This window comes from Pseudopipra pipra, chromosome 6, assembly GCF_036250125.1.
Source record: "Pseudopipra pipra isolate bDixPip1 chromosome 6, bDixPip1.hap1, whole genome shotgun sequence".
Lineage (NCBI taxonomy): Eukaryota > Metazoa > Chordata > Aves > Passeriformes > Pipridae > Pseudopipra > Pseudopipra pipra.
The window spans coordinates 19,709,222-19,736,522 of NC_087554.1; the positions used below are offsets into that span (position 1 = coordinate 19,709,222).

At 37.1% G+C, this 27,301-nt stretch overlaps 1 protein-coding gene across 2 annotated transcripts; it reads left to right on the forward strand.

Annotated features, from left to right (window-relative positions):
• The first annotated feature begins 18,072 nt into the window (after positions 1-18,072).
• Positions 18,073-26,157, forward strand: GAL (galanin and GMAP prepropeptide). 2 transcript variants are annotated; one of them, XM_064657722.1, is made up of 7 exons: positions 18,073-18,207; positions 18,363-18,443; positions 19,121-19,175; positions 20,089-20,160; positions 20,566-20,652; positions 23,699-23,776; positions 25,852-26,157. In XM_064657722.1, exons 2-7 carry the CDS (start codon positions 18,363-18,365, stop codon positions 25,902-25,904), a joined length of 426 nt encoding a protein of 141 aa, XP_064513792.1. In that variant the 5' UTR covers positions 18,073-18,207; the 3' UTR covers positions 25,905-26,157. The 2 variants fall into 2 exon arrangements, with proteins under 2 accessions (XP_064513792.1, XP_064513793.1); XM_064657723.1 differs by lacking the exon at positions 20,089-20,160.
• Positions 26,158-27,301: the final 1,144 nt, after the last annotated feature.

The following is a 27,301-nucleotide window of genomic DNA, read 5'->3' on the forward strand; positions in this document are numbered from 1 at the left end:
AAGGAAAATATCACATTTTAACAAGGATAATTTGAAATTTGGCACCACATTCATTAATAGAAACAATTCAATGAAACCTTAAGACAACACAAAATGAGTTTTTTCAGCTTCGTGGTTAGTTTTTTTTTTTTTTTTTGCTAACAAGCCGGTTTTCTTCATGTTAAATTCTGTAACAGAGAATATCAACAGTAATATTCTTCACAATCACTTTGCAAAGGTATTCCTTATTGTTGCATATTCAGTTCACTTGCATTGTAAATGAATAAAGTAAGGAAAGCATGATCACACGTAGTGTCATATCAAAGACACCCAAGACACTTAACAGATGAGACAGTGATCATTCTTCCATTCCATTCCTCCTCTTTAACTGTTTATTTTTCCCAGTGGAAAGCTGGAGTGACCTAATTCGAAACTGAGACATCTAGGTTTATCTGAGGGAAGCAAAGGAAAAGTGGGGGTCTCATTTTTACCTTGCAGCAAGGTCAAAGGAAGTTCTCCAATAGACTCTGGAGCTGTCTGCTGCTAAATAAGGCAGCGAAAGCATTTGTATTGTTTCCCCACAGCATACAATGAAATCTTCTAGCCACTTATGCTCCAAGTTTAGCTCTTAAAATATGAAGGATTTCAACAAGTTTCAGCCAGCTGTTTGCCAATGGGACTCAAAGATACTGCTTAAATGTTAATACAAAAACCTTGAAAGATTATAAGATTAATTGTAACAACATTCTTTTCAGATTTCTTATTTTATCTTATTTCTCCACATTCAGCTGAAGTCCAATTTCACCTCAGTCTTGAATTCATCAGTGAGAATAAATGCCTGCTTCAAAAACATACAGAGTGTATTTCTTATCACAGTTTACTGCTGTACTAATTCTGTTTACAAGGGTCCAGAATATCAGTAACTAGCACAAATTTTTGAAAGGAGGCTACATTTACATGAACTAAACAAACTTTCTGACAAAGTCATTGAGGAAGTCAGAGCAGACAGTCTGCCACACCAGCCAAATATTAATACTGAAATACACTGAACATGTATTGAAGCTGGGGACTGCTATCCTGGATGGGTCCTCTCCTGACTTCTGATACTCTCCCAGGGGAAATGGAGAAAGCCTTGATGCTGTGCAGACACTATTCAGCAATAGCTGAAACACTGATGTATCAACCATACAAGCTGCTGTGAAGGAAATTAAATATATTCCAGACAAAACCAGTACACCTATAAAGGTGACAACAAGTCAGAGTAGACATCTGAAAGCTGATGAAGCACCAAAGTCCTGCCCTTAAAAACAAGCATTATATTCTCATTTTGCATTAAGTAACTACATTTGGCATGTTGTTTTGACCACTCAATAAGTAACTAACTTTCCATGTCCGCAATGTATGTAGGTATTTACATAAGAACTAGTTGTTCAAGGTGTCATTACATTTGAAAGACAACTAGCCAGTGGAATTCAGAAAATTATATATCTCATCCTAAAGTACACAGTTCTCTATAGTTAAATGTATTTGCACTGAGTTCCAATGGCCATGTTGAAGAGGTCTCTCAACTCTAGTGGCGCTAAGATAACTGACTAGCTCATTGCATTTGCCTAAAAGTAGGTAGGCAAAATAAATGTTGCCACCATTTTTTCCACGTGTCTTAACAAAGAGAAATTTTAAATGTATTTTTCTTTAGCCTGGAGAGATGTTTGCAAGTAAAAAGACAACTTTTCCCCTTCTTATCCTATCCTACTCTACCTTTCCTCAGCTACTTGTTGTTCCTAATTCAAAATACCAGATACAATCTTTAAAATCCTCAGTAATTTAAAAGCTCCAGTTGGGAAAACACTTTTCTAGCCATAGAATATCATCTTGCAGCTGAAGTCAAAATGCGTAGTTCTTCAGTATTGTATTAGGACTTTGATTATGAAACACTTCCTTTTAAGCTTCTGTGTTTACTAACTTTCAAGGACTAGAAAAAGCCATTAAGGTTAGCAAAGGACAGATGGAAAAGCAAGGGTCTATTTTATGGGTATCTTTACCCAGTAGTGGAGGCAAATCTTTAGACCAACCGTAGTATTTCATTTATTTGTTGACATGTGTGTCATGCCAGATTCTGCAGCTACTGATATTAATTCTTTTTGCAAAGACATATTAATGATATCCAGGACATATAGAGAAAAACCAACTGGAAACAGAATAAGTATTATTATTCCTATTTTTATCATGCTAGCAAAGTCTACATTGATACAAGTGTTTATTACAGAAACCTTTATGAAATTTCTGTAGATATACTATAAAAACAGCCATAGGTGTTTTCCCAGTTTATAATACTTCTTGGGGTTTTTTTCAGTGTATACAAAACTTATTTGATAAATATTATTCAATTTTACAAGAAAACTAGTAAGCTAGCTGTCTGACAGGCATATTTCTGTTATGTTTTAGGGTTTTTTTCTGGTTCATTTAATTTGCTTTATTCAGTTATTTAGGAAAAATGGAGCCTCTAAATTTTCAGTAATAACTGAACTGCTGTGCTGAAAGAAGGAAAGAAATAAATAAAAAATAAACACACAGGGAAGTTTCTAACCATTGAAATAATCTGAAGAAAAACTACCCATTTGTTTTACCTCAGCATTTGTACATTTAGAGAATTAAATTTTTGGGTGAAAAATGAACATTTTCGTATTCTTTGTAAAAACAGATGAAGTAAAATCTTACAGTGAAGATTGGCCTATAAAATCAGGCTTTTTCAGCTGAAGTTCTGAAGAACAAACTTTTACTTTAGTAAAAAATTTAAATCTATTTTTAAAGGCTTCTAAGTAACATGGGCAAATGTATTTTTTTAAAATAAACAGGCATTCACACTATCTACCTTTATAATCTAAGACTCTTAACACAAGTTCTTACCTGCTCACATTTTCAGCAGAGAGTGCGAAATTGCTGAAAAATATTCAGAATCATTCTCTTGAGACCTCACAGATCCCTAATGTAGGTACTTACACACCTGAAGGTAGATGGTGTGAAACTCCCTTTCTGAAAAATGCAATGTTAGGTTCTGAATACAGCCATCAAGAAATGTGCAATGATGTCTTCTTGAAACTATAAATAGCTTGAAATAACAGTTCCAAAAGAGTTATGAAGTGTTCTTATTTTAGTTTTATTGCAAATTAATATAATATTGTAGACTAAGACGGTAATCATTTTACTCTGAGCTTTTGATGGCCTTCTTACACTGATAATAAAGAGATGAAACTTGATTAAAATATACCCATATAACAGTACTTCTAAACTTTACAATTCTGCAGAAGTGTTCAACCAAGTAATGAATTTCTCTACTTGACAAATAAAATAAATATTTCTTTCCCTCATGTAAAACCAAAAAATCCCCAAGTAACTCCAAAGGTAGCCATCTCTTCAGGAAGTGTTCTGTTGGTTGGCCATGTCCAGCTTAAAGCAACAGCAACTACCTGTCCTCTATTTCAGAAGCTGCAAACTGTCTCATCAGAACAAGATCCTATTTGCAAAAAATTCAAGTTAGACAAGAAAACCAAACCAAAACAAACAAAAAAACTCAGCAAACAGCTATTAGACATGAGATTCTCTGAAAATGGATAAATCTGTGATGACAATTAAGAAAAAAGGTGTTGAGGAAAAAAGAAAGTGCTCCTGAAAGAACAGTATTTCAACCATATGCCTCATAGAAACAAGAATGTTTAAGGGCACTATTTTGAGAACAGAAAAATCACAACAATCATAAGCAAGTGAAAATTGTTACTAATCGTATTGAAAAAGCAAATGCTCCCCAAAAAATAATCTCAATAAGCAAAAAAAATTGTTAATTGTAGGAGTATGAGCTGTATGATCAATAATTTTAGACTATCTTCTCTTGCTAATGAAAGTGGTAGTACCCACAGTGTTGTGCTTTTCCGAACAAAACACAGCTCCATGGACATCCAAAAACCTAGTACAAGCTTAGCTTTCCAAAAGTTCTGTTTTCACAAGCTGTGAAGAAGAGGTGAACTGGCAAAGCCATCAAATTCAACAAGGTAAGGTAATTTTAGGATAAAAACAGTCCAGACATCTCCAAAATCAGGTAATTGCTGGGCATGGGATTAAAAAATTTGAAATTGGAAAAATCTGAAACTTGAAACCTCAAGTTTCAAGTAGCTACGCAGTCTCTGGAATCTGATCTTTAAGGAATAGCCTTGTGATAGCCCAGCAGGTTGAATTTTTTGCTAGAAACAAAGCTTGCCTTACTGAATCTTAAATGCAACAGGTGACTTCCGTATCTTCCAAACGATGCTTAGTAACAATTATTTTACAGGCCATTTCCCTCTCTCTTATCTGTAAAAATAATTGTTATTTTGTAGTAAGGAGAGAGGATTTGAGAAACCAGACCCAAAATGCTGATGGAAAGCAAATGCTCAACACTATTCTACCACTTTGGTTCTTTCCAGTCACAGAAACGTGTTCATGTTTTTCATTCCTCCTCCTCAGTCAAGGGGTGCAGTACTGGTGCCAACACCATTCATGTTTTGTGAACGACAGAATATATTTACCAATTTGACAACATTTATGCCAAATATTTCAAAATATTTTTTGTTGAAATTATCCACTATTAAGGCAAAACACTTACCTTTTTTACTATGTTTTATACACATCATATGTGAGTTTGGAAGACATATTTTAGTAGATTCCTGTTGTATTTTGACCCATTTATCTGTATTAGAATTAGTTCTTACAAACTTTAATTGCAACACAAACAAAGAGTGCATTGTCCTCCTACAGCACTTTTTAACAGAAATACCTTTCTATTTCAGAATTTAAATAATCATAAAATCAGAAGACATTCCTTTGAATACACACAATAATGTATTCAACAATCTGGACAAACAGTCTTTCTTCTGATGACTGAACTTACATATCGGTGTGAAAAATTCCAGAAATACCTTCCTCTATAAAGCATTGCTTTTTCTGTTCTTATTATTTAAACAATTTTAACAAGAATCCTTTAAAGACTGGGTCACTCCCATATCTTGGGAGAAAACTAATCTTTAAAGAGTGACAGTGAACTGTATCACCTGTTAAAACACATCTATTGAGACTTAAAGGTCAGAGAAGTTGTGCCTTCTCATAAATATAGTCCTTCATAACTCTTTGGCTGAACACCCTTTTTTCAAGGGCCTTTTTTCATTGCCTAGTTTGAGGATAGCCAAGAGAGAAAATCTAGCAGTTTTAAATATAGAAAGTCTATGGAATTATGGAATTTAATCCACCTAGTTACCTATACAAACTTTTGAGACTATTACAGTTAACAAAAAAAAAAAAAAATCAGGTCTGTTATCATAGTCAATACTTCTTTTGGAGAATTTGAAAAAGGAAAAAAAACAGTCACAGGGATAATTTTCTGAGCAATGTGTAAAAAAAAATCTCAACATGATCTCAACATTTATCTTGACTTTTTTACTGCTTCTTAAACCTCAGATACTTACAGCAGTCACTTATATAACCTATCTGACCAAAACAATTAGAAGAAAAGTTAATAAAGTGGAGTGAAAAGTAAAAGCCTAGAGAAATAGGGGCTGTATGGAATCAGGTGCACAATGTGTCAACCACAACCTACAAATGTTATCTTGAACAGAATAAGCCATTAAGTTTAGAAGATAAAAGGACACTGGAAGGTTTTTAATAATACATGCAATATCAATACTTTTCTGTGACCTAAAAAGGAAGCTTTTATTTATTTTCATGCAACTTCATTAGGAAAATGCAGGAAATGTACCGAGACAAATCCATGACTTAGCATGGTTGTTATAAAAGGACTGCCCCAAAACATGAACTTTAACCAGCCATTCTAAAAGTCCCTGATCCGAAGCAGGGTGTAAGTACTTTGTGTATAATATACACATGTGGTTTTAGTCTTTTATCCCTTGAGTACAGTAAACTCCCAAGTTTCTGTGATTATCCAACTGGGTTGCTCTGTTAGGAAAACTTCCTTGTCTGACCATCCACTGTCAGTCACACTCCACCACCCCAGACTTTCACTGCTGGGACTGAAGCCCCTTCACATCGGGCAGCTCCAGTGACCCAATGAGTGCCCCACTTGACTCCCTGCATACCCCACACTCACAGTCAGACAAGTTTCCCTCACTGGCTCAGCCCTGAGTTTCTCACAGCAGAGTCCTAGACACCTATTCCTTCAAGTAATTTAATTGTGGCACAGTAACACAGAAACAGCTCAAGTAGATTGAGCTGCTGCCTCTGGGGAGGGACCCCAAGAGAAGGAATCCCCAGGCTTTTATACCCTCACGGTCTGTGCTCCCGATAGTCTGGGGTCATCTTCATGATGCATGGGTTGATGGTAAGAAAACAACATTTCTTGGAAAGAAAAACAACATGTGGAATTTTTTTTTAAACAGTTAGATGGATTAGTGTTGTAAGTACAAGAGATTGTCAATATTCTGTGTTGAAGAGAACAATAGATCGACTCCAGTGAAGAAAAGTTTAGAAAAAGAAAATAATTTCTTCCCATTAAATATATCATTAGCAGGGGTTTAAAGTATGCCTCCTGTAATTTTATTAGTGATGATAAGCAAAAAACAAAAAAAAATAATCTAAGTTGCTAATACAGATAATTGAGCTGTGCACAAAGCAGTGAGACTTCTGGTAAACCACGACCAATGTCTGTAAACAGATAGTTTTTAATAGTGCCTTGCTTTTGGTGACCTTTTAAATTTTTACTTTGTATTACACTGAGAAAAAATAATTGCTAACATTCAAATGAGCTCAAGTACTCAAGAGTACCCAAGAGTTAAATCAAAGGACTTCTTATCATCCAGATTCAGGTTTCGGTTAAGACAAAAAACCCCCAATGGTTATTGTTTTTGCAACATCTTGATTATACAAAAATTGTGATTTTTTTTTAATGTTTCCCTTAGGAAAATAGGAGTTTAATGAAGGCTATGTGCTCTGTTTCATACAAACTCTGAGTCACAGAAAGTACTAGCAACATTTATACTTTCCTCTGTTCTACAGCTGTACACAGTTTAAGACATGCACAATGGTAGGATGAAAGGCAGCAGACACAAGTTCCAACATAGGATATTCCAACTAGATAACAGGAAGAGACAAAAATCACCTTGAAGATAGGCAAACATTGGAGCAGGGCCCCACAGAGGTGGGGGAATATATCCAGCTTTGGAGATATTCAGACCTCAGGTGGTTAAGGAACCAGATCTAGTTAGATGTGCTACCAGCCCAAGGCTAAACTACATGACCTCTAGAGGATTTTTCCAATTTAATTACTGTATGAGTCTATGAAAAGAAAAAGAAATTTGGTCTTTCAGCCATTATTAAAGGTAATGAAACATGGTTTACTGCAGATTATGCCTTATGTTTGATGGGATGCTTCATTTTAAGCTTTTTTCCCCCACATTTTTAGACACATTCACCAAACCTGTTCTCTAGAGAAGCCTGCACGTAATTTCTCTACCATTATATTTCTTATGACATTCTTTTCCTAACTGTACAGTTAGAAAGTTTTTCGTAATAACTAACCTCAACATTTTCTCTTGCAGGTTAATCCAGCACTACCTTCTTCAACCCTCATTAAGCACTGATAAAAATTGATCACTGTTTTCTAACATTTTTTTATTGTTCGAAAAATTGTCATAATGATTGGAATTATTTGCCATTAATTTAAATCCCTACAGGTGAGCTACATGTCAAAGCTTCAGTAACCGTCAATGGATTTGACCGGAGTCAAAGCTTTCCAAGAAACCTTCGGCCTTCTCTTATTGCCCCAAAATGCACTTAAACTGGAAGCATCCTCTAAATCCTGTTCTAAATTAAAAGCATGGTCTCCCTCTGCAGCTGATGGAAACAATAGGCACTTTACAATGCAAAAGTCTGCATGCAAACAGCATGTAAAGTTTTTTCTGTCTTTTAATTGTTCATAAACTTTCCCTTTTCATCAATACAACACCGTTACACAGGGATCTTATTTAACCTATCTTGTGCATGACATCTTTGACATTTTTGATTCCCATCAAGGAAGACTATAAGGCACTGGTGGGACAAGTGAAAAGTATTGGTGCCTAAGCTGTCTTTTTCTCCATTTTACCCATCAGAGGAAAGGATGAAGCCAAAAATAGACATATAATGCAAAAAATAGACATATTACAACTTTGTGACTTCATGACGGTTTTGGATTTTGTGACAACAGGACATTCTTCAATGACTATAGTCTGTTCAGAAGGGATGGGATCCAGCTGTCTAAAAGAGGCCAGGGGATCTTTCTTTGGCAGAGGCTGGCCAACTCTGTGAGCAGGCTTTAAATGAAGGGCAAAGTCCAAAGTGCAACACTCACTACATCACACTCAACTGGGAATAAGACAGGCCAACCAGAGAAATGACAAATGTTTCTTATCTGCCTCCCAAGATGAGATCCAGAAGGCAAACCATCTCAAGGGTGCCTATGGCTGTGGTGGATCCTCTTGCACCCCCCTCCTGGGAAACCTGTAGGATCAATTACCTCTCTGAAATACCTGTACACCAACACCAACATTGTGGAGAATAAACAGGTGGAATTATAGATCCATGTGTAACATTGCAGTTACAGACATGGTGGGATAGCTGTCATGACTGGAATGCTGTCCTGGATGGCTACCTACTTTTTAGGAAAGACAGGCCAGCAAGGGGAGGTGGTGGAGCTGCTCTTTATGTGAGAGAGCAACAGGGATGTATTGAGCTCTGCCTAGGGGTGGGTGAAGAACGAGTGAAGAGCTTATGGGTAAGAATTCAGGGTCAGGCCAATGTGGGTGACACTGCTGTGGGTGTTTGCTACAGGCCACCTCATCAGGAGAAGTCAATGAAGACTTTTACAACCAGCTGGAAGGAGTCTCACAGTCACAGGGCCTGGTTCTCATGGGGGACTTACAATCAGCCTGACCTCTGCTGGAAGAACAGCTCAGAAGGGCACAGGAAGCCCAGGAAGTTCCTGCAGAGCACTGATGACAATGCTTTGACACAAGTGGTGGAGGAGCCAACGCAGAGAGGTGTGTTGCTGGACTTTGTACTGACAAAGGAGGACTGGTTGGGGAAACACAGAATCATAAAATCATGGAATCACTAAGGTTGGAAGAGCCTTTCAAGATCATCAAGTCCAGTCATTAACCATGTGAAGGCTGGGGGCAGCCTTGGCTGCAGTGACCATGAAATGGTGGAGTACAGTATACGGCATGGAGGAAGCTGGGAGATAAGTGGGATTACAACCCTTGACTTCAGGACAGCTAACTTTGGCCCCCTCAAGGACCTACTTGGAGCAATCCCATGGGTTAAGGATATAGAAGGTAGAGGGGTCCAAGTGAGCTGGTCCAAGTGATGCTCAAGAATCACTTCCTCCAAGCTGAAGATTGATGCTTCCCTATGAATAAGAAATCAAGCAAAGGAGGGCAGGAGATGTGCATGGATGAATAAGGAGTTTCTCGCAAAACTTGAAAGGACGCATGAAGTTTACAGAATGTGGAAAAAGAGACAGGCTATTTGCGAGGAATATGGGAAGGTTGTCAGAGTATGCAGGGATGTGATGAAGAAAGCTAAAGTCCACTTGGAATTAAATCTCGTAGGGAATGTCAAGGACAACAAGAAGGGCTTTTTCACCAAAATTTCCCTAACCCGTTTTCAAATTACACGGTAAGCCTGTAAGATGGAATGGGTTATCTCTTATCAAAGCAGAAAAAGACTAATTGGGTGCATTTATAGTAGGATAATGAAGGCTGTGTAATATCATCATGCTAATTCTATTTTGTCCTTTAATAAAATAAAACCCAGTAACAACCAAGCTACAAAATTGTATTTTGTAGCTCAATATCTATCTTTTAACATGCTATTTTCTTTTTACATTTAAATAAATGTAATATAAAAATATTTTTTGAAAATATTCGATATCTAAGTATCATTTTAAAGCTCTTTTTTGCATAACTGTGAATGTGTTTTATGTCTGAAATGCTTACTTGTGAGGCTTTTTGTATTATAATGTTGCAACATCCTTGTTAATGAAGCAGTTGGCATTGTGTCCTGTTAAAAAGTAAAAGCCCTGAAAGCACTGACCTGTTTTCTTACGGATCTTCATTTTAGTACACATAATTTGATGACTCACTTGTTTTAATTTAGTCCAGGTTGGAAGGGATCTCAAAAAATCATCTATTATCTAGCATCACTTGACTTCAGTGATAGGGACTCCACTAAGGCTCTGGAAGATTGATTGTTTTCACCATAAAAAATTTCTTTCTTGTATCAAAATGAAACTTCTCCCAGCACAGTTTGTACTTTTTGCTCCTTGTCTTCTTAAAGAACTCCAAGCTCCTTTCCCCTTCATGGATGCTTCCAATGAAATCCCTCACAGCTTGGCTCAGAGTATTGATGTTGGCTCTCCTAAAATCCAGGGTCTTTGTCCTACTACTGAATTTTCATGTGCTCAACACTTCACGTTATGATCACTGTATTCAAGGCTACCACGAGTAGTTAAGCTGTCAAGTAAAACTTCCTGGTTTGTGAGCAGTAAATGTAACAACACACTGTTCTGAGTTGGCATGTCCACCACTAAGGAGTCCCCAGTGCATTCCAGGAACCCAGTGGGTGACTTGTGCACCACCATTTGTTTTCCCAACAAATATTCAGGTAATTGAAGCCAGCCATGAGGACCAGAATTTGTTGGCCCATCACTACTTTAGGCAGACAAAGTAAGGTTTCATCTGACTCATCATCCTGATTGGAAGGCTACCTAATGTAAGATTCTCTTTGATGACAATCCCTCTAATTTTGATCCAAAGGCATTCTATAGAATTTTTGTGGTCTCCGTACCTCAGTACCATACACTCACATTTCTATTTTACAGAAAGTGCAACGCCACCTCTTCTTCTTCCTTTCCTATTTTTCTGAAAGAGTTTGCAGCCATCCATTGTGGTCTTTGTCATTTGACTTTTCCCACAAAATTTCTGTGATTCCCATGACATCATAACTCTGACTGAGCATGGAGCTTCAGTTTCTCCTGTTTATTACCCAGACTGTGTGCAGTGGTATACATTTACTTGAGATGGCTGGTCTTAGGGTTTTTGTACTTAGAGATAGCTGAGGGAGTATTTCTCACTACCCTGGTAGGTGCAGACATCTAACATGATTATGAACATGCAAGTGTCACAGCTGTGGACACAATCCCACAAGTTCATTAGTTTAAATTGTGATTCACTTAATCAGCCAACCTGCTAACAAAGATTCGTCTCCCTTTTCTAGAGAGATGGATTCTCTCTCTCCAATAGGTTGTATTCATCAAAGAATGTCTTGTGATCATAGAAACCAAAGCCCTTTTTGGTGTTGAAGCCAGTTGTTGATCTGCATGATGTGTAGACCTTTGCCTGCACCCCGTCTCTGACTGGCAGGACAGAGGAGAAGATCCCTTGGGCACCTGTCTGCTTCACTTGTGCCCCCAGGGCTCTGAAGTTCTGATTAATCTTGCCCAGGTTTTGCTTTACAGTATCACTGGTGCCCACACAGAAAAGAAGCAGTGGAGAGCAGTCTGTGCTTTAAACCCTTTGTAGCAGTCTCTCTGTGATATTCTGTGTCTTGGCTCCTGGCAAGCAGCAAACAGCTCCTCCCTGTTTAGCAGGCTGACAGATGGGAGCCTCTGTGCCTCTCAGCAGTCACGCACTCGCTGCTTCCTTTTGCAGCTTCTAATGTGTGCTGCTGGTGCCACTTCTCCCTGTGACTCTTGCTCATTGTCATTGTCCACCACCAAGGCTTCATGTCTGTTGCTGCTTGGTACATACGAGGAAGGAGTGTGAAGTGGTAGCCTGTTCCTACGGGGCACCAAAGACCATGGGGCCTCATTCTCCAAAGTATTGCTTGTTCACTGTGGAAACTGTTTGTCTGGTAGTCCTTAGAGGTCAGTGCCAAAGAGCACTACTATTTCTTCTTACAAAGTTTCAAATAATACTCTGGTTCCCACTCCCTCACACAGTACAGCCTATTAACTTCTTTTTGCATTCCTACACCTCCTGCCTGAGGTACTCCACTGGAGCACAGCTTTTGCTTCCACCCTTCCCCCCCAGGAGGAGAGGTGCAATCTTTGCAGCCCTTCACCTGGACAGCAGCTGCTCTTATACGAAGCAAAGATCTGTCTGGGTGGGTGCCCTTCACTCCTTCCAGACTAGTCTGACCTAGGTAGCTGATTGCTGTCTGCTGCAGCAGTGCAGTCCTTGCCTGGTCTCGACCACTATGCTTCTCACAACTGCAAAGCATTGCCTAATAACCCTTCTAATTACCTGGAGACCTCAAGCTGCTGGGTAGGCTTGCACAGCCGGCAGCGAGCTGGGGTGACCATGAGCTTGCAGCTTAAACCTGTGGTTGAGCAGAGCAGGCAGCAACCCAATAACTGGGAGTGTGCACAGCCCTTCCTGTGTGCCTTTCTGTAGGAACCACCTCACCCTGTGTTGGTTAATGCATTTTAATTTCCAGTCTAAAATACAGTTTAAGAAAATGTGTGGTAATTATTTATATTTTGCAGAATTAGCTCATCTAGTGATGCTGAAATAAAGTCCCATGCAAATATTTCAATATTTGCAGAATGTTGTTTTCATTGTGATTTAAATGCAAAACTACAATTTAATAATAGGAACCTTTTGCATTATGCTTTTTAAGCACATTTTAAGAGCTTTCAACGCCACTACAGAAATTCTAATTGAATCATGATGATATTGTTTTCAAATAAGCAACGAATACAATTTTTAACATAGACAAGATTTTTTAAAAGCAGTGAATCTTCAGGTTAACATTAAAATGCACAAAATATAAGATTATTTCACGTGATGGAAAAAAATTAATCATATTGGTTTGATGCATCTGCACAGAGCTATTCACATAGGTACCTCAGTAACTAAAATGATAATGGGCACATGGTTTCACATTGAGCAAGAGGCGCAGACAAACTGCTTCAGATCTTTGTTGCCTTTAAATAAGAAGAGCTTCTCAACTTTTGGTGACCTTAGTAGTTGCTCGCATGATTTTCATCAGTGGGGTAGGCATTAATTTTCCTGAGAAAAGTTAGGAGTGAGCTTCCACTGAATTTACTGTTCAAAGGAGGGTCACTGGTGAGTGAGGAATTAAATGGAAACCTTAGCCAAGCACCAACTTCCTTCAGGTAAGCATTGGAATTCAGAACTTGGTAAAGGAGCCTCTGCAACTATAAATCCTGAATCTGCCCTTTGAGTCAGAGGTTCCCAGCTGTTGCAGGACTCAGACAGATTTACTGCCTCCAAAGAAGCTGAGCTCTAATATTAGCAGGAGCTGAGAGCCAAACTCAGCCTCTTACAGAGTTGAGATCCTGTGTTTACTTCTGAGAGAGGCAGTGGCTCTGTACCATCCTTCTATTTGGCCTACAAAGAAAATAGCTGAAGCAGTGGGTTTCTGGAGTTTCAGTGAGGCTTCTGCACAGAGCCACTTTGCTCAAATAGAAGTGCTCTGGGGAGACACAGGCTAGGAATGGTAGTAGGGTGTGCAATCTATTGATCTACCACTGTTAGTACTGGAAACCCTTGAAAATGGTGTTCCTTAGAATATTTCAAATTCTCATTTCTTTTTGCATATACAGTGTCATCAAGAGAGCCTGTGACTTCTTTAGGAAATGAAGCTTATGTCTTTGTGCTGGCTAGAAATCTGTCCTTGATAGGTTTGAACCTACTGGCTAATCTTAACCAAATGGATACATTATTCTCCTGTAAGTTTTATGAAGCAGGCATCCAGATTAAGTGGTTTTTTTTCTTATTTCTCACAATATTACTGATGTTTACAGTAATTAAATTCCAGAATTTTTCCCTGAAGTTTTTATTCTGTGGTTTCTTTTTCACATATATACACATTTAGTCTAAAATCACCATGCTTCTTGAACAAAAAATCATCTTTAAAAAACACGAAATGATCTAATACATGATAGTCACGCTTTTGATGCAACGATATATATTTGGGAATAATAGATCTGGTAGCACACTGATCAATGTAATAATAGGAAATTATTGGCTGATATCAGTGTAATTCAGAACAGAAAATAGCCTTTAATTGAGAAGGTATCTATAAGATTTAGTTCTATTTGACACTGAGGTGGTAAAATGTGCAACAGATTCACTCAGTGAAAATTGCCTACATTTCATAGAAACTACAAAATGGGAAAATGGGAAAAAACAATAGCAAAGGATTTGGAAGGATGAAGGAAATGACCCTTATTACTACATTTATTTTTAAAAAAGCCCCCCAAACACAACAACATGTTCTCTGCTCTACATCCATTAAAGAAAAAAGTAGATCTATACATATGAGGGAAAACATAATCAAGAGGTTTCTTGAAGACTTAAAGAGCAAACTACTTTCAAAATTATAGTTGCATATTGAAGTTCTATGTCATCTTCAGATAAATGCAAACTGTCATCTTCAACTTATCTCTGCTTAGGCTGACAATGAGAGGCTGAGATGCAAATACTGAGGAGTGGTGTAATGTTGTTGAACAGAAAAAATCCCTTTAAATAACTTTTCGGCTTTGTGACAATACCCTCATTTACCACCAAAATGGCATTAAATCTTTAGATCAGTGAAGCAATTCACAGCCTTGATGGCAACTGGAATGCCTTGTTGCTTTTGGATATTCAGATCTGTCAGCGTCCATACTCTGTTAGAAAGAAATTTGTGCCTTTCCCACTCAGATTTAGCCACAGAAAGTCCTGCATTTGTGTTCTCCCATGCTCAGTTTTGATAAATTTCTGTATTCAGGGTTCAAACACTGATCTCAAAAAGCTAAAATTGTTTCCAATGCAGAAAAGACAGTAACAAAATTATTGGTGTCACTGTGTGTTAGTGATCCCCTGGTAAATATTGAATAGGATTCAAAGATAGACATCTTCAAACTTCTGCAAAGAATCATTTCTAGTTAGCTAGATGATGACACTCCTCCAATAAAGCCCTTACCTTCTGTAATGTCGGTATTTCATTGGAATTACTCCAGTGTAGGGGAGACAAATTTTTCTGGTAACTTATCTCCCAAGCCTAGAATCCATTGCCATTGTTCATGTTATGTTAGAGGTTTCATGTACATACTGAAAAAGGTCTTGAACCATACATTCACACTTGATGTTGCCTGGGAAGTAGAAAAAATCTGACTCATCTTTTGTGCAGATGGACATCACTGTGACTGCAGTAGTTTCTAATATTTGGGTTTATTATTCATTGGTGAGTTGCTGAAAACAAACCTGGCTATACAACTTCAAAACAGAAATAGCAGACACACTTTTCCTACTCCATTCATTATCTCTCAATAAGCTTAACAGTGAAGAGAGCCACTGCAACACCAGACCCTTTGAAAATATAATGCAAAATCCACTTTTATTCAGTGTTTTTCCTGAATACTATACAAGGTAGCCATTCTGGATAGTTTATGTTTTTTGTTAATGTAAATTTAAATGGGACGTCCTACCTCAGCAGTTGTATAAAGGAGAATTTTTTACCATTATATGCGTGGTAAAATCATTAGGATTTATTGTTTGTTCTCAAAATAAAATCTCCAATGACAAAAAGGAAATTGTTTTATTTCCCAAGTCCAATGTTTCAATACGGTCACTTATTTAATCCATATTATATTTTCCTTAAAAATTCAAAGTTTTTGTCTCTGGCTGAAACCAGTATTTTCCACTGTTGATTTTTTTTTAATTATTTTGAAATGCAGTTACAATCATGTATATACAGTTACATGTACAGAGTACATGTTGTGTGAGACAAGCAATGGTACTCCTGTCTTTCCTGTATCAATTTAGAGACAGTTTTGTTATCAATGTTTATTGTTCTATTGGCTTGAGTAAATTTTAGATAAGCTTCATTGAGAGTTTATATGACAGTGAATCTCTGGTAAGGACTGGGCATAACCTGACAGGTACTGCAAATTGCATTAAGCTTTTGCAATTAACCAAACAACAAATAAATCAGTGGAAGAACTAGTACATTGAAGGGTCTCCTCAATAAAAACAAACTGTGTAGTCACAGAGATGGCCATTTGTCAAGCTAAGCTAGAAGAGGCAGGCTTCAGACTAATGCTTTTGTCTGAATAGTGAGATTTAAAATTCCTATGGAATAAAAAAAGACTAATAGCATTCTTGACAAGGAAAATTGAGGGAATGAGAACATCAATTGTAGGAATGAGTGATAAAATTATTTAATCGACACTAGCATAAAGATACATTTAGACAAAAAGTGTGATGGGCAAGTGATGGATTAAGCCTTTCAGTATATGAAGAGGTTTTATTTTGCATCTGACTCTATTGGAGATAAAGAGATCATTTTACTCTGTAATTTGACAGGAAGGTGCAAGTACTGTGGTGAAAAATCAGAATAAAAACCGCAGGTTCAAATAAATTGTTTCAAATACATTTTACAGGACACGAAGAACAAAACTGTAGTCAAAGATAAGAGAATTAACACGTTTTTGTAACACTGTTTGAATGTAAAATTTGACATCTTTTCATATAACTTCTGGGGTTTTATTCAAATAACACAAGAAAACATTTTGTCTCACAAAGAAGCTTCAAGTTTCAAAAATTACCTTGTGGGAGTTAACAGCTGAAAGCTAGAGAATTTCAGACAAAAGTGCACTTTTGATAAGGTAAAGGAAAAGAACACTTTGCAAAAATCATATTGTTATTTTCCAGATCTATCTAATCTGAATTGTGAAGATCATGTAATGGCTGAATGTCTTTAGCAAATGATAAAAAGTATCAAATAAAATCTACGAAGTTCAGCTTCCTCATTTAGCTCTATTAACATTTAAGAATTGCATAAAATAGACTTTATCCAAGCAGTTTTTGATCAGACACCCAAAGACGAGGCTAGACTATTATAACTCTACTGCACCTGACTAAAGAGGGTAGGAAATAGAAATAAAAGACACAGCTTCTGCTTCTTGCTTGGATTATGAATATTATGCTACACTGAAGTAAAAAAAAAGTTTGCTTTTAAAGTGGTGAATGATAAGTGTATTGCATTGTTCAATAGCTGTCTTGGCTCCACATTCAAATTCATGTATACACTTTGTAAAAGGAGCTTCAGAAAAAGGAACTGTAAGTATAACTTATTCTGTGCAACATCTGTGACGCTCTTCTTACTCAAAGATGAATTTGAGGGACTTTTAGTGAATAAACTAATTTGTTGTAGAGCAAATACAATTTGGCTGGGGGAAAAAAAAGGAACTAATATTGGAATCTCTGTCTTGTAATTAAATTTTGCACATCTCAATGCCAGCTGTAACTACAACTAAGATAAGCAAATTGGTGAAACTCCACTGGTTGTAAATTAACAGGCCAGGGCTAGTCTAATCACTGGAGAGCTGAATCCCTAGCCTTTCTCATATAATCTTAAAAAAGTACAATCTCAGATAACAGAGCAACAAGGAACTACAGTAAGAGTTTTGGCAGTTCCTTTTATTCTGATGGTAGAGCACGGGGCATGAGTCAAAGGGATTTTCAGAGGCCACGAGTGGCCTGGACCACAGGGAGCTCCGGGGATCGCAAGCAGGGCAAAACTGCTTGAAGTCCTCAGTATTCCCAAACGCAAACCCCAAACACGCTGAATCTTGCTCACCAGCATCACACGCAGGCATTTGTATTTAGCGCTGCTCCTGTACCTGTCTGTGATCACTTTAAAGTGATCTGTAAAGCGATTTGTATTCACTTTACACTTTCTTCTTACCCCTCTCCACTCCCGAGCCCTCGCGCAGCTGCAGCGGGCGACAGGCGCAGGCTGCCAGGCTACCCAGATCTGAGCCCCTCTCCCTGCCCAGCTCAGAGCTCCCCTCGCTGCCCACCAGCCTTCCCAAAGCCGCGGTAACAAGAGGTAATTGTCCGCGCTGTCAGCTCCCGGCAGCCTGCGTCGTGCTTCCAAGTACCTCTAATTGGATTGCTGTAATTTCTGCCCTTCCTAATGCTGTGGGCGGCGAGGGGGAAATGACCCGGGGGAGGCGGGGGAGCGGGGAGTGGGCGGCTCTGGCTCCCCCGGCGCGGCGGTGCCGCAGCCCATAAAGGGCGTCGGGAGCGGAGCGTGGGCGCAGCTTCGCACTCGGGCTGTGGCCATGCAGTGAGTGCCCGCCGTGGGACACGTCAGGAAGAGCACTGCGAGAGGCAGAGCGCCGCGCCCCAGCTCAAGGTACTCCCTTCTCCACCCTTCTCCCAGTGGGAATTGGGGTGCCGAGCCTGGGTAACCAGAGCCGGGAAGGTTCACCCGCACTTCCTACCCGCGGCGAGGAGTGTCCTGTGCGCTGGGGAAGGCAGAGCATTTACCCTCGTGCGGTTTCTTTCCAGATGCAGAGGTGCGCTAGTTTCCTGTTTCTGTCTTTAATCCTTGGTGCCACCCTCTCGGAAACATTTGGGCTGGTTTTCTCAGTAAGTATCCGTGTCTCAGGTGGCAAAGTAACTGTAAACCTCGCAGGTATATACGCTGTATTTAGACGTAGCAGTTGCAAAAGATGCAGCACTCAAACCCGTTTGGCTATAAACTGGGTGTTTTTTAGCTAAGAATTTGGAGACTTTAAGTACTAGCTCCCTTGTAGTGAATACTATGAATAAAAGGGTGTCTAGTTTGTAGACCAAAATTGAATGGACGTCCCATCTGACTCAGAAAAGGTGGTCGTACATAGGGGTTCTTTTTATAAAGAGGCTGTCATGTAAATCTAAGCAATTAAAAGAAAGCGTTGCTGTCTGTTAAGATGGCTGTCAGGTGGTAATAAAAACTTGAAGCATAAAGGCAAAATTTCTGTCTCTGAAGTCTGATTTGCATTTTCACTTACATGGTGTGAAATCTTCATACTGAGTTCATGTCTTCATAGAGACATGGATGTCAATAGCAAAACTGTAGACTTAGATGGAGAGGGGGCAAGAGTTCACCATTAATATTTACTTCAATATGTTTGGCTTTTTTGTTTGTTTTACTTTTTTTTTTTTTTTTTTTTACAATTTTTTCTTGATTTTGAGCCTTTGGAAGACTCTGCTAAGAGAATGTCCTTTTGACATTTGTCACTGTGTAAGTCATGTAATAACATATTTGCATTTTTTTCTTTAAGGCAAAAGAAAAAAGGGGTTGGACTTTGAATAGTGCTGGTTATTTACTCGGGCCACGTAAGTAAGGCACTCTTTTTTTCTTTATATCAAAATGCAAAAGTTGTGGGGTTTTTCTTTTTCTTATAATCTGTTTCCTGTAGTGTGCTATTCACTTTTCTGTGTACAGCAATTTTGTCTAAACCTTCAAGGCTGAAGAAACTCATGCCTATTATAGAATTGTCTTAAACAACAGCTGTTCTTTTCTAAAGCAGAGTTGTGACCTGAGGCTTTATGTCCAGAAACATTTGTGCTCACTCTGTGCTTCTGGACTGTAATTTTCATATGACAAATTCTTCACCACAGGAAGTGTTACAAAATGTTGTATCATCTTATATCATCTTATGTCAAGGGAAGAATGACAAGATGTGACATTTGGCACTTTCCTATGTATTTCAGATTTCACCTTTAAATCTTTTCGAAAATTGTTTCACCACTTGGCTTTATTATACTACATTTTTTTTTGATTAAATCCCAATAAAATAAAACAATAACACGCAAACTAATGACTGTGAAAAATTAAGATAAAAGTGTTCAAAATACAGGAACACTGGATTACAAATGCAGATTATAAGAAAAGTAATGCAGGGCTAAACTGTCTCAAATATTTATCTTTTTACCTGTTCTTGTTAATGTAATAACAGTCATTACCAATGTTTCTCTATCTTCAGTCTCAGTAATACATAGACAAATACTACAGGCACTTACTATGACTTTCTTCATTCTCTTCAGCTAACCTTAAGGATACCTAAAAAAAAAAAAAAAGAAAAGCTTTATGCATCTTAAATGTAATAACTGGTACTGTAAATGTCTGGAAGTGTATTTGCTTCGAAGCAGGTCTAAGCAAATGGGAAAAAATACTGCGGGGAAATGTGCCATTTATCTAAGTGCCATTTATCTAAGACTGGATAATAGGAATCATCCTTTGTTGCAGGTCGTATTGATCAGCTTTTACTGATAAAGGAAATGCCCATTGCAAGGGGGAGAGAAGAGGCACCAGGGGCATGTAAGATAGTTTCTGAAGGTTATTCATGTAAACTACCTGCAGTTTTCTTTTGAGTAAACTCATCAGCAACATTTTCTTACAGATAAGGGAGAGAATAGTAAAAGCAACTTCCCAGTTTACATGCAGATGTACAGGCTTACATTTTCTTTACAACTTCTTCTGAATTCAGTAATAGCTTCAGCAAGTATGTAGCACGGGTCTGTAAACAAGATAAATCATAAGCACAAATTTACAAGAAAGGTTATTTTATTTAATGACACATTAACTGCTTCTCTGTAATTTTGTACATCAAAACTGCTCATCATGATCTTTTCAATGAAATTCATGAAAAGCAAAAAATATAATAAAAGCTGTTGTTAAGTCAATTAACTCCTCTGATTTTTTTTTTTTTTTTTAATTTATCAGATGCAGTAGATAACCACAGATCTTTTAATGATAAGCATGGTTTCACTGGTAAACGTGAAATACAGCTTGATGAGGATATTAAAGCAGGTAACAAAAATCTGAAAGCCACTATTGTTGATTTGTTTTTAATGATTTGCAATTTATTTACTATTAACTGACTACCTAGATACAAGGCTATTCCTGCACTTTAACAGAAATCCCAATAAACACGTGAAAGGAAGAAAAGTGACTTTTGGCCATTTGGTGTGTTCTTTGTATGGTCATAGTTTAAAACATGGTACGTTTTCCTAGGCACTTAGATAATATTGTTGCTTTAAAGGTATGATAGGTCATATTGCTTTGAAAAAATCTTTTTTTCTTCTTTTCATATGTTCAAATAAGTATTTCAAATGTCACCTTAGACACTCAAGGGTTTTTTTTTCCTCAGGAAAGAAGTGAGTTGACAAAGGCATCTTTCAGTAACAAAAGCTCAAAAAAATATAAAGTCTCAATATTTCCACTGTTTAAGCAAAGTGGATTATCATCACAAAAGATTGAGGATCTGGTTGCAACTGAAGTCAAGTCAACATAATGTTTTGATATTGCATGTGTCAGAATTTAGTAAATATCAATGAAAAGGATGCAGCTTAGTTCTGGATTTTTCATATAAAGCCAGGCCTCTAATGTATGTCTAGACTTCCTTTATGAAGAGAAGCTGACAATTTTTAGCTTTATTTTAAACACCTATTTCAGGATAAGTTGCAGAAACTTCTAGAAAAGCCTATTTCTTTCTCCTGAGGAGAAACTAAACCTGCTGCAAACAGCTAAAGTGAGCTGGTATGAATCTCATCTTTAGACTGTTAAAGAGTGACCACAGTACTTACTTGAGTAACTATTGCATTCATCACTGCACTAGTGGGGGAGGACAGAGCTTTTGGAGGCTATTTTAAATATACCCAGCACAATGCAAGTGTAGTTAACACTAAATAAGTTCATAAATATAGGAAATGTACTTGATTACTATCTCATAGACGTACTTACTTTCTAATGAAAAGAGTAACATCAATACATTTCTTAGTTGTTACCATTCTCTGAATGACTGTTTAGTTCTGGTACATAGTTACATAGTGTGGTTTTGTGTGTGGTGGGTTTTTTGTGCTGTGCTTTGTTTGTTTTGTTTTGGGGGGTTTTTTTGTTTGTTTGTTTTTAAGGAAAAAAAAAAAGAGGAAGCACCCACTTTTTCAAACGCTGGTGTAAAAATAATATTTTGCCAGTCAGAAACAATGCGAAAGAAAGGTGGTTGTAATCTAACAATGGAGTTCACATTGCAACATGTTGCCATTAGTGGATATATTGGATCCTTTACAGGAATACAAACTCTTAGATTTATGGAACTCTTTTGCCAGGTACTGTTGTGCCTCCACAATTACAGGTAAACCCAACCGAACGTGTCAGGATTAGACTGGAAACTCATATTGCTGCCTCTGCTATGAACCTCATGCTTTTCTCTTATCAAAAGTTTTCTTTGAAGCTGAAGTTTTACAGAGTTCCTAACCAAAGGAGATTTAAATACAAAAACAAACAAAAAAAAGGCATAAGGTAGTCAGAATCTTATTTTAATTGAAAAGGAAGATTTTTTTTTTTTAGTTAATTTTTTCTGATTATTTACATAGGCACTTTAAAATGGCAATATACACACATTATTGCTGTAAAAGAATTAATGCAAAGGACTGTGCTCTCTCCCTGAAGGAATGCTGCAAAATTCGTAAGCTCTCCAGATAACCTAGAAGAACTTGCAAGCTGTATTAGGGACTTAACACTAGGTCCAGAAAAATAAAAGATCACTACAAAACAACCTTCAATGAGCATAATTAGTCAAATCTTCAAATTACAAGATCATAATTTTTTTTTACTTATTTAACTTATTTTATACAGAAATAAGGTCAGTCACAGAGTATAGAGAAATACACATGTACAATATGCCCAAGCCACTTAAGAAAAATATTTATCCAATGAATATCACATTGATAATAAAATCTGGGTCAGAAAGTGACTAATATAATAACCATAACAAAATTCTATAACAGATTAGGTGGGAAAAAAAGTTAAGGAAAAATTCAAATAATGCAAGTATTACTAATGTAAATAATAGCAACATCTTTGTGTCAGTTCAAAGACTGGAAGACAAGACTTTTAGCTGCAAGCATGTTAAATACATTCTCAAATGCTTATTCTCAATATACCAAAAACTTTTGTGTCCCTTCAACTCTCATCAATGTTTTCTTAATTTGTTTTGCAGAGCTCCATCTGCCTTCTATCCAGTAGGACAGTATTGTCAGTGATGTGATAATGGGCTGTTGGTACTGGCACCCATCTCTATGCAGGGAACTAAAAATCTTGGGGCAATTACTTGCCATTTGTTCTCTAATACAGGAAAATTCTCCATCCTGTTGGAAAAAAGCAAGATGTCTTCCCTGCCCCCCCTCCCTCTCTTTTTTTTTTTTTTTTTCTGCATTAACAGATACAGAAAGCATCCTTCTCAGCCTCCTAAAGTGCAATAACAAGCTCCCAGGACTCCATTAGGCCATTAAAATAGCATCAAAAGGCCTATTTTCACTAGATCAGAGATGAGTATATTGGTTTAGATACCTGTGTAAAAACATACCTCTCTGGGCTTTTAGAAAGACACCCAGGCCCAGCTTTTGGGCTACAAATCACTTCTATATCACTCAAGAGGCTTATTTGGAACAAAATCAGGCTATGTGAACAACTTTTAACTGTTTTGTAAAGGTGATGAATTTGTCAATTAAATTTAACCTTATCCCTTCAGTCTCAGGTGAGTGGACACGAGAGAGTTGAGAACTGAGGAAAACTCTTCTGCTCAGAACTCTGAACACTGTGACCATTAAGGTGTCAAAGCAGCTGCTATGCAGCAATGGCATATGGAGCTGAGCAATTTTGATTCTGAGAAGTGCAGTTACCACCCTTAAAGGGGCTTCACTCTTCCCTGAAATGAGGTTTTCCATTAAAGATTTTAAGGAAAAAGGCATTTCAGGTAGCTTATTTTCAGAGTACTTATAAGTTTAGCCGTGATGTCACATAAAATGTATCTTCATACTATGTAACATTAAGTGACAACCAACTTGTTTTATAGGGAATCTTGGAAGACCACTGTCTGATGAAAACATTATGCGTACAGTAATCGAATTTTTGACTTACTTGCATCTTAAAGGTTAGTGAATGCCCTTTAACCTTTCACAGCTTCTGGTACTGAGAACACAAGAGTATCCTTGAGTGTACCAGTCTGCTGCAGATTTGAGTGTGCAAGATTTTGAACAGCACCTTGGGAACACACACAGCTAGTATGCAAAACCACAGGTCAATGAATATCTGATGTAGCAGAATTCTTACACCATTCGGTCGCTTGTTAGTGGCACAAGAAATACCTCTCCCGTTTTGCATGTATTCCACAATAAAGGTGTATCATAAAATTGCAACAACACTAAGATGAATGTTGGCAAATAGCTCAAAATGCTGCTAGTAAAATATCTGTAGAGTCTCAAAATTGTGACAAGAATTGTAATGTTGGGCTTACAGCTGATTCTGTAAGAATGGTAACCTTATTATAGAATTCAGTGAAGAAGAAACTTGTATGTTTCTGAGTTTTCATTAGTTTTGCTTTAAAAAATGCAAACATACACAATTTTTAGCTTTCAAAAACCTTTTCAGGGCTTCTAAAATTGTCTGCAAAATGTATACAAATATGATATATAGTTGCAAAGAAAATGGGTAGAAAACAATTATTCTAATGAAAATGTCTGAGCATTTTTCTGTCTCAGAAAGTTGACAATTCAATAAATCAGTAACTTCTGTATTCTTACTTTTGTGTACAACAAATTATAAGCAATTTTTGGGGCAAGTGTATGCTGTGGAACTGTGTGTTAAATATGTGTTTTAATTTCATTATTAAAAGAGACTTTCAAGAGATTGTTCATTTTTTGCATATCTAGGATCAGTTTTTGGCATTGTTGTCTGAATTATTTGTACCTACCCAGGCAAAATAATTCTCATTACTGAAAATATGAACCCAGTATTTTTTGCATCAAATTTGTATCGGAAACAAAACCTCTTTATGATTAGTAATAAGGGCCTGAAATAATTCATATATATATATGTAAAGTAGATTATTAGCCTGTATATTTACTGTGGACAATGCAGTAGCTTGTTTCTTGTGCCACTGTGAAGAAAGAGCCCCAAACATTCTCTTACTCTGCTCTGTGAGCCTAGGAAGTAAAATCAGTATCTGAACACAACAAAAAGGTTGTAAAACAAGTAGAGCTCAAGCACATGAGCTCTGAGTTGGCAAAAAGCTGTTAAGTTGGACAAAAAAAAATGCATCTCACAGAAATACAAATTACTTCTTCCCTGCAATGAATGAGCAAACAAGGTTCCCTGTTTAGGATAGTGATGACAAACACCTGCTTTTATTCAGAAAAGATGGTGGTATTATCTGTCCTTACTAAAAAAAAAAGAATCTTCAGATCATATAAAATGGCATTTCCATGAAATAGTTCTTATGTTCCCAGGTTTCAGAAGACACAGAGTTATTGCATTATATTAACAATATTTTATTGGAAAGGTTTAGTACAAACTCATACAAAATCAGAACTGTAGATTTAGCAGGTGAAAAACATATTTTTTAATGGTAGAGATGCTTTAACATTTTTTTCTCAAATGAAACTTTACTACACTAAGTATATTGGTTTAGAGTGTTCCTTGGTGGGGGGGAAAACTCGCACTCATAGGATTCACATTCAGGGAATAGTTAGTCATATTAGACATAAATTTTAATCTGCAAGATAAAGGCAATATTTTAACTGCTAAGAAATATCTTGACAAGATCTAAAAGTGGCCTTCAGCGCTTTTTCTTGAAAATTTTTCCCTCCAGCTTTAAATGCTTCCATACAGAGCAGTCTGTAGGATGGCAGCCATAATTGAATAGTATTAAATATTTCGAGATACTGGGATCCAGCAATATCAATTGCTGTAATAAAACAGATATAATTTAATTGTTGTTCTGTCACTGCTGTTTCTAGAACAGGTGAAATTAAAACAGGAAGATATTATTAACATTCAAAAGAAAAAACCCAAGAGTTTATGAATTAAAATATGAAAAGTTCAAAGATTTTGCTCTTATAGTTGAGAGCACAAAAATGTAATAAAAATGTATACTACTGTAACTGGATTTCATTACTTAATTGCTAGGATAAATATGTGCTAATTAACTTTTTTTTAAATTTTTTGCAGAGTTGGGAGCACTTGACAAGCTACCTACACCAGAGGAAACAAACCAGTCTTGAAGAATGTATTTTTATTTTGTTGCAGTGTAGATTTAGACTGAGTTCTAAACAAAAGATGGAAATGAGCTGATGTTGAGAAGTATTGTTTGCATTAATCTGATAAATGGTAAATGGCATTCTCCCCTCTGGTTTGTTTGTTGAATTTTTTTTGCTTTTTTTTTTCCCCCTTCTCCTGCAATGTTATAGTGTATAATTTTGCCTTGGTAAAATTTTTCTGTAGGTAAATGATAAAATAAAAATAAGAGCAACTAAATTGTTTCATTTTAAAATTAAGTATCTACCAGCACACAATGTACCATATACAAAGCCCAGGTTAAATTGTAAGATTACACTGCACCAATTCTCCGCAATATTAGAGCAAAATAAAACATAAATACTATATATTGGGTACTTTAGATAACACAAAAAGAAGGACTTCAAGGTGCTGCCATGCAGAATCTTTTTAGGTCACAGATCTGTCTGTACTTCTGTGCTTCAAGAAGCATTACTTCCCATTCGTGTTTTCACAGACGTGAAATAAACTCATGTTCATAAGAAATTCCATATTATTCACCTGTGATACACCAGCCCATTGACTGAAGCATACCTTGATGCAATACAAATTTAACTGTTCTGTACAAGTTTATACAAATCATATGTGTAGGATTCCTGCATCATCAAGAATACTGGGTCTGTACTCCTTAATGAAGAAATGCTTCTGTCTGCTCCAAGATTAAAAAATTATTTTATGAGATGCTTTATTCTGAGTCTAGCAAAGCACTCAAATCCATGCTTAAGCCATACAAAAGTGCTTTGACGGACCAGAATGCTAGGCCTGTACACAATAAATGTCATATTAAGACTGAAGAAAGGTTTGAGAGGATACAGAACCATGGAAAGGTTTTTCATATTCAGGTGACTTTCCCTCTCTGCACGGTGCAATGAAATATCATCCTTTCAAAATGCTGAAGTGCACTGGAGTGCACAGACTGACAGAAATATTGCAGACCTTTATTACCTAATCTGTCTTTCACTTTTAGCGTAGCAAAATACATTCTAAATGCCAATCCACTAGTGTCTAGTTTGAGTCTTCATGGCTGTCCCACCTTGTCAGTCAGGCTTTGCCCTTCCTCTGATAATAACTCAGCCTCTGATCTCATATCTGATGTTCACTTTCCAAAGTGTGCAAACTACACTTTTCATCAGATCCAGAGAGCTTCTGAGCAAGCCCTTCCAACAATGTTACACTGGATTACACTTTTTGTAAGAGTAATGAAAGTGTACAGTGCTGCTATACAAAGTGTATGTATGCTGCTAGTCCAACATTATTTGGTAAATTTATGGGCTTCCAAAAATGTCAAATAAGGATAGAGTGAAATTTAACCTCTGTACATTAATACAGTTCAGTAAGTCCAAAC

Coding starts and splice junctions, on each gene's coding strand:
- GAL (XM_064657722.1), top strand. CDS start 18,363: ATGCAGAGGTGCGCTAGTTTCCTGTTTCTGTCTTTAATCCTTGGTGCC. Junction 19,176..20,088: donor TGGTTATTTACTCGGGCCAC/GTAAGTAAGGCA, acceptor CCTTTGTTGCAG/GTCGTATTGATCAGCTTTTA. Junction 20,653..23,698: donor TGATGAGGATATTAAAGCAG/GTAACAAAAATC, acceptor CTTGTTTTATAG/GGAATCTTGGAAGACCACTG.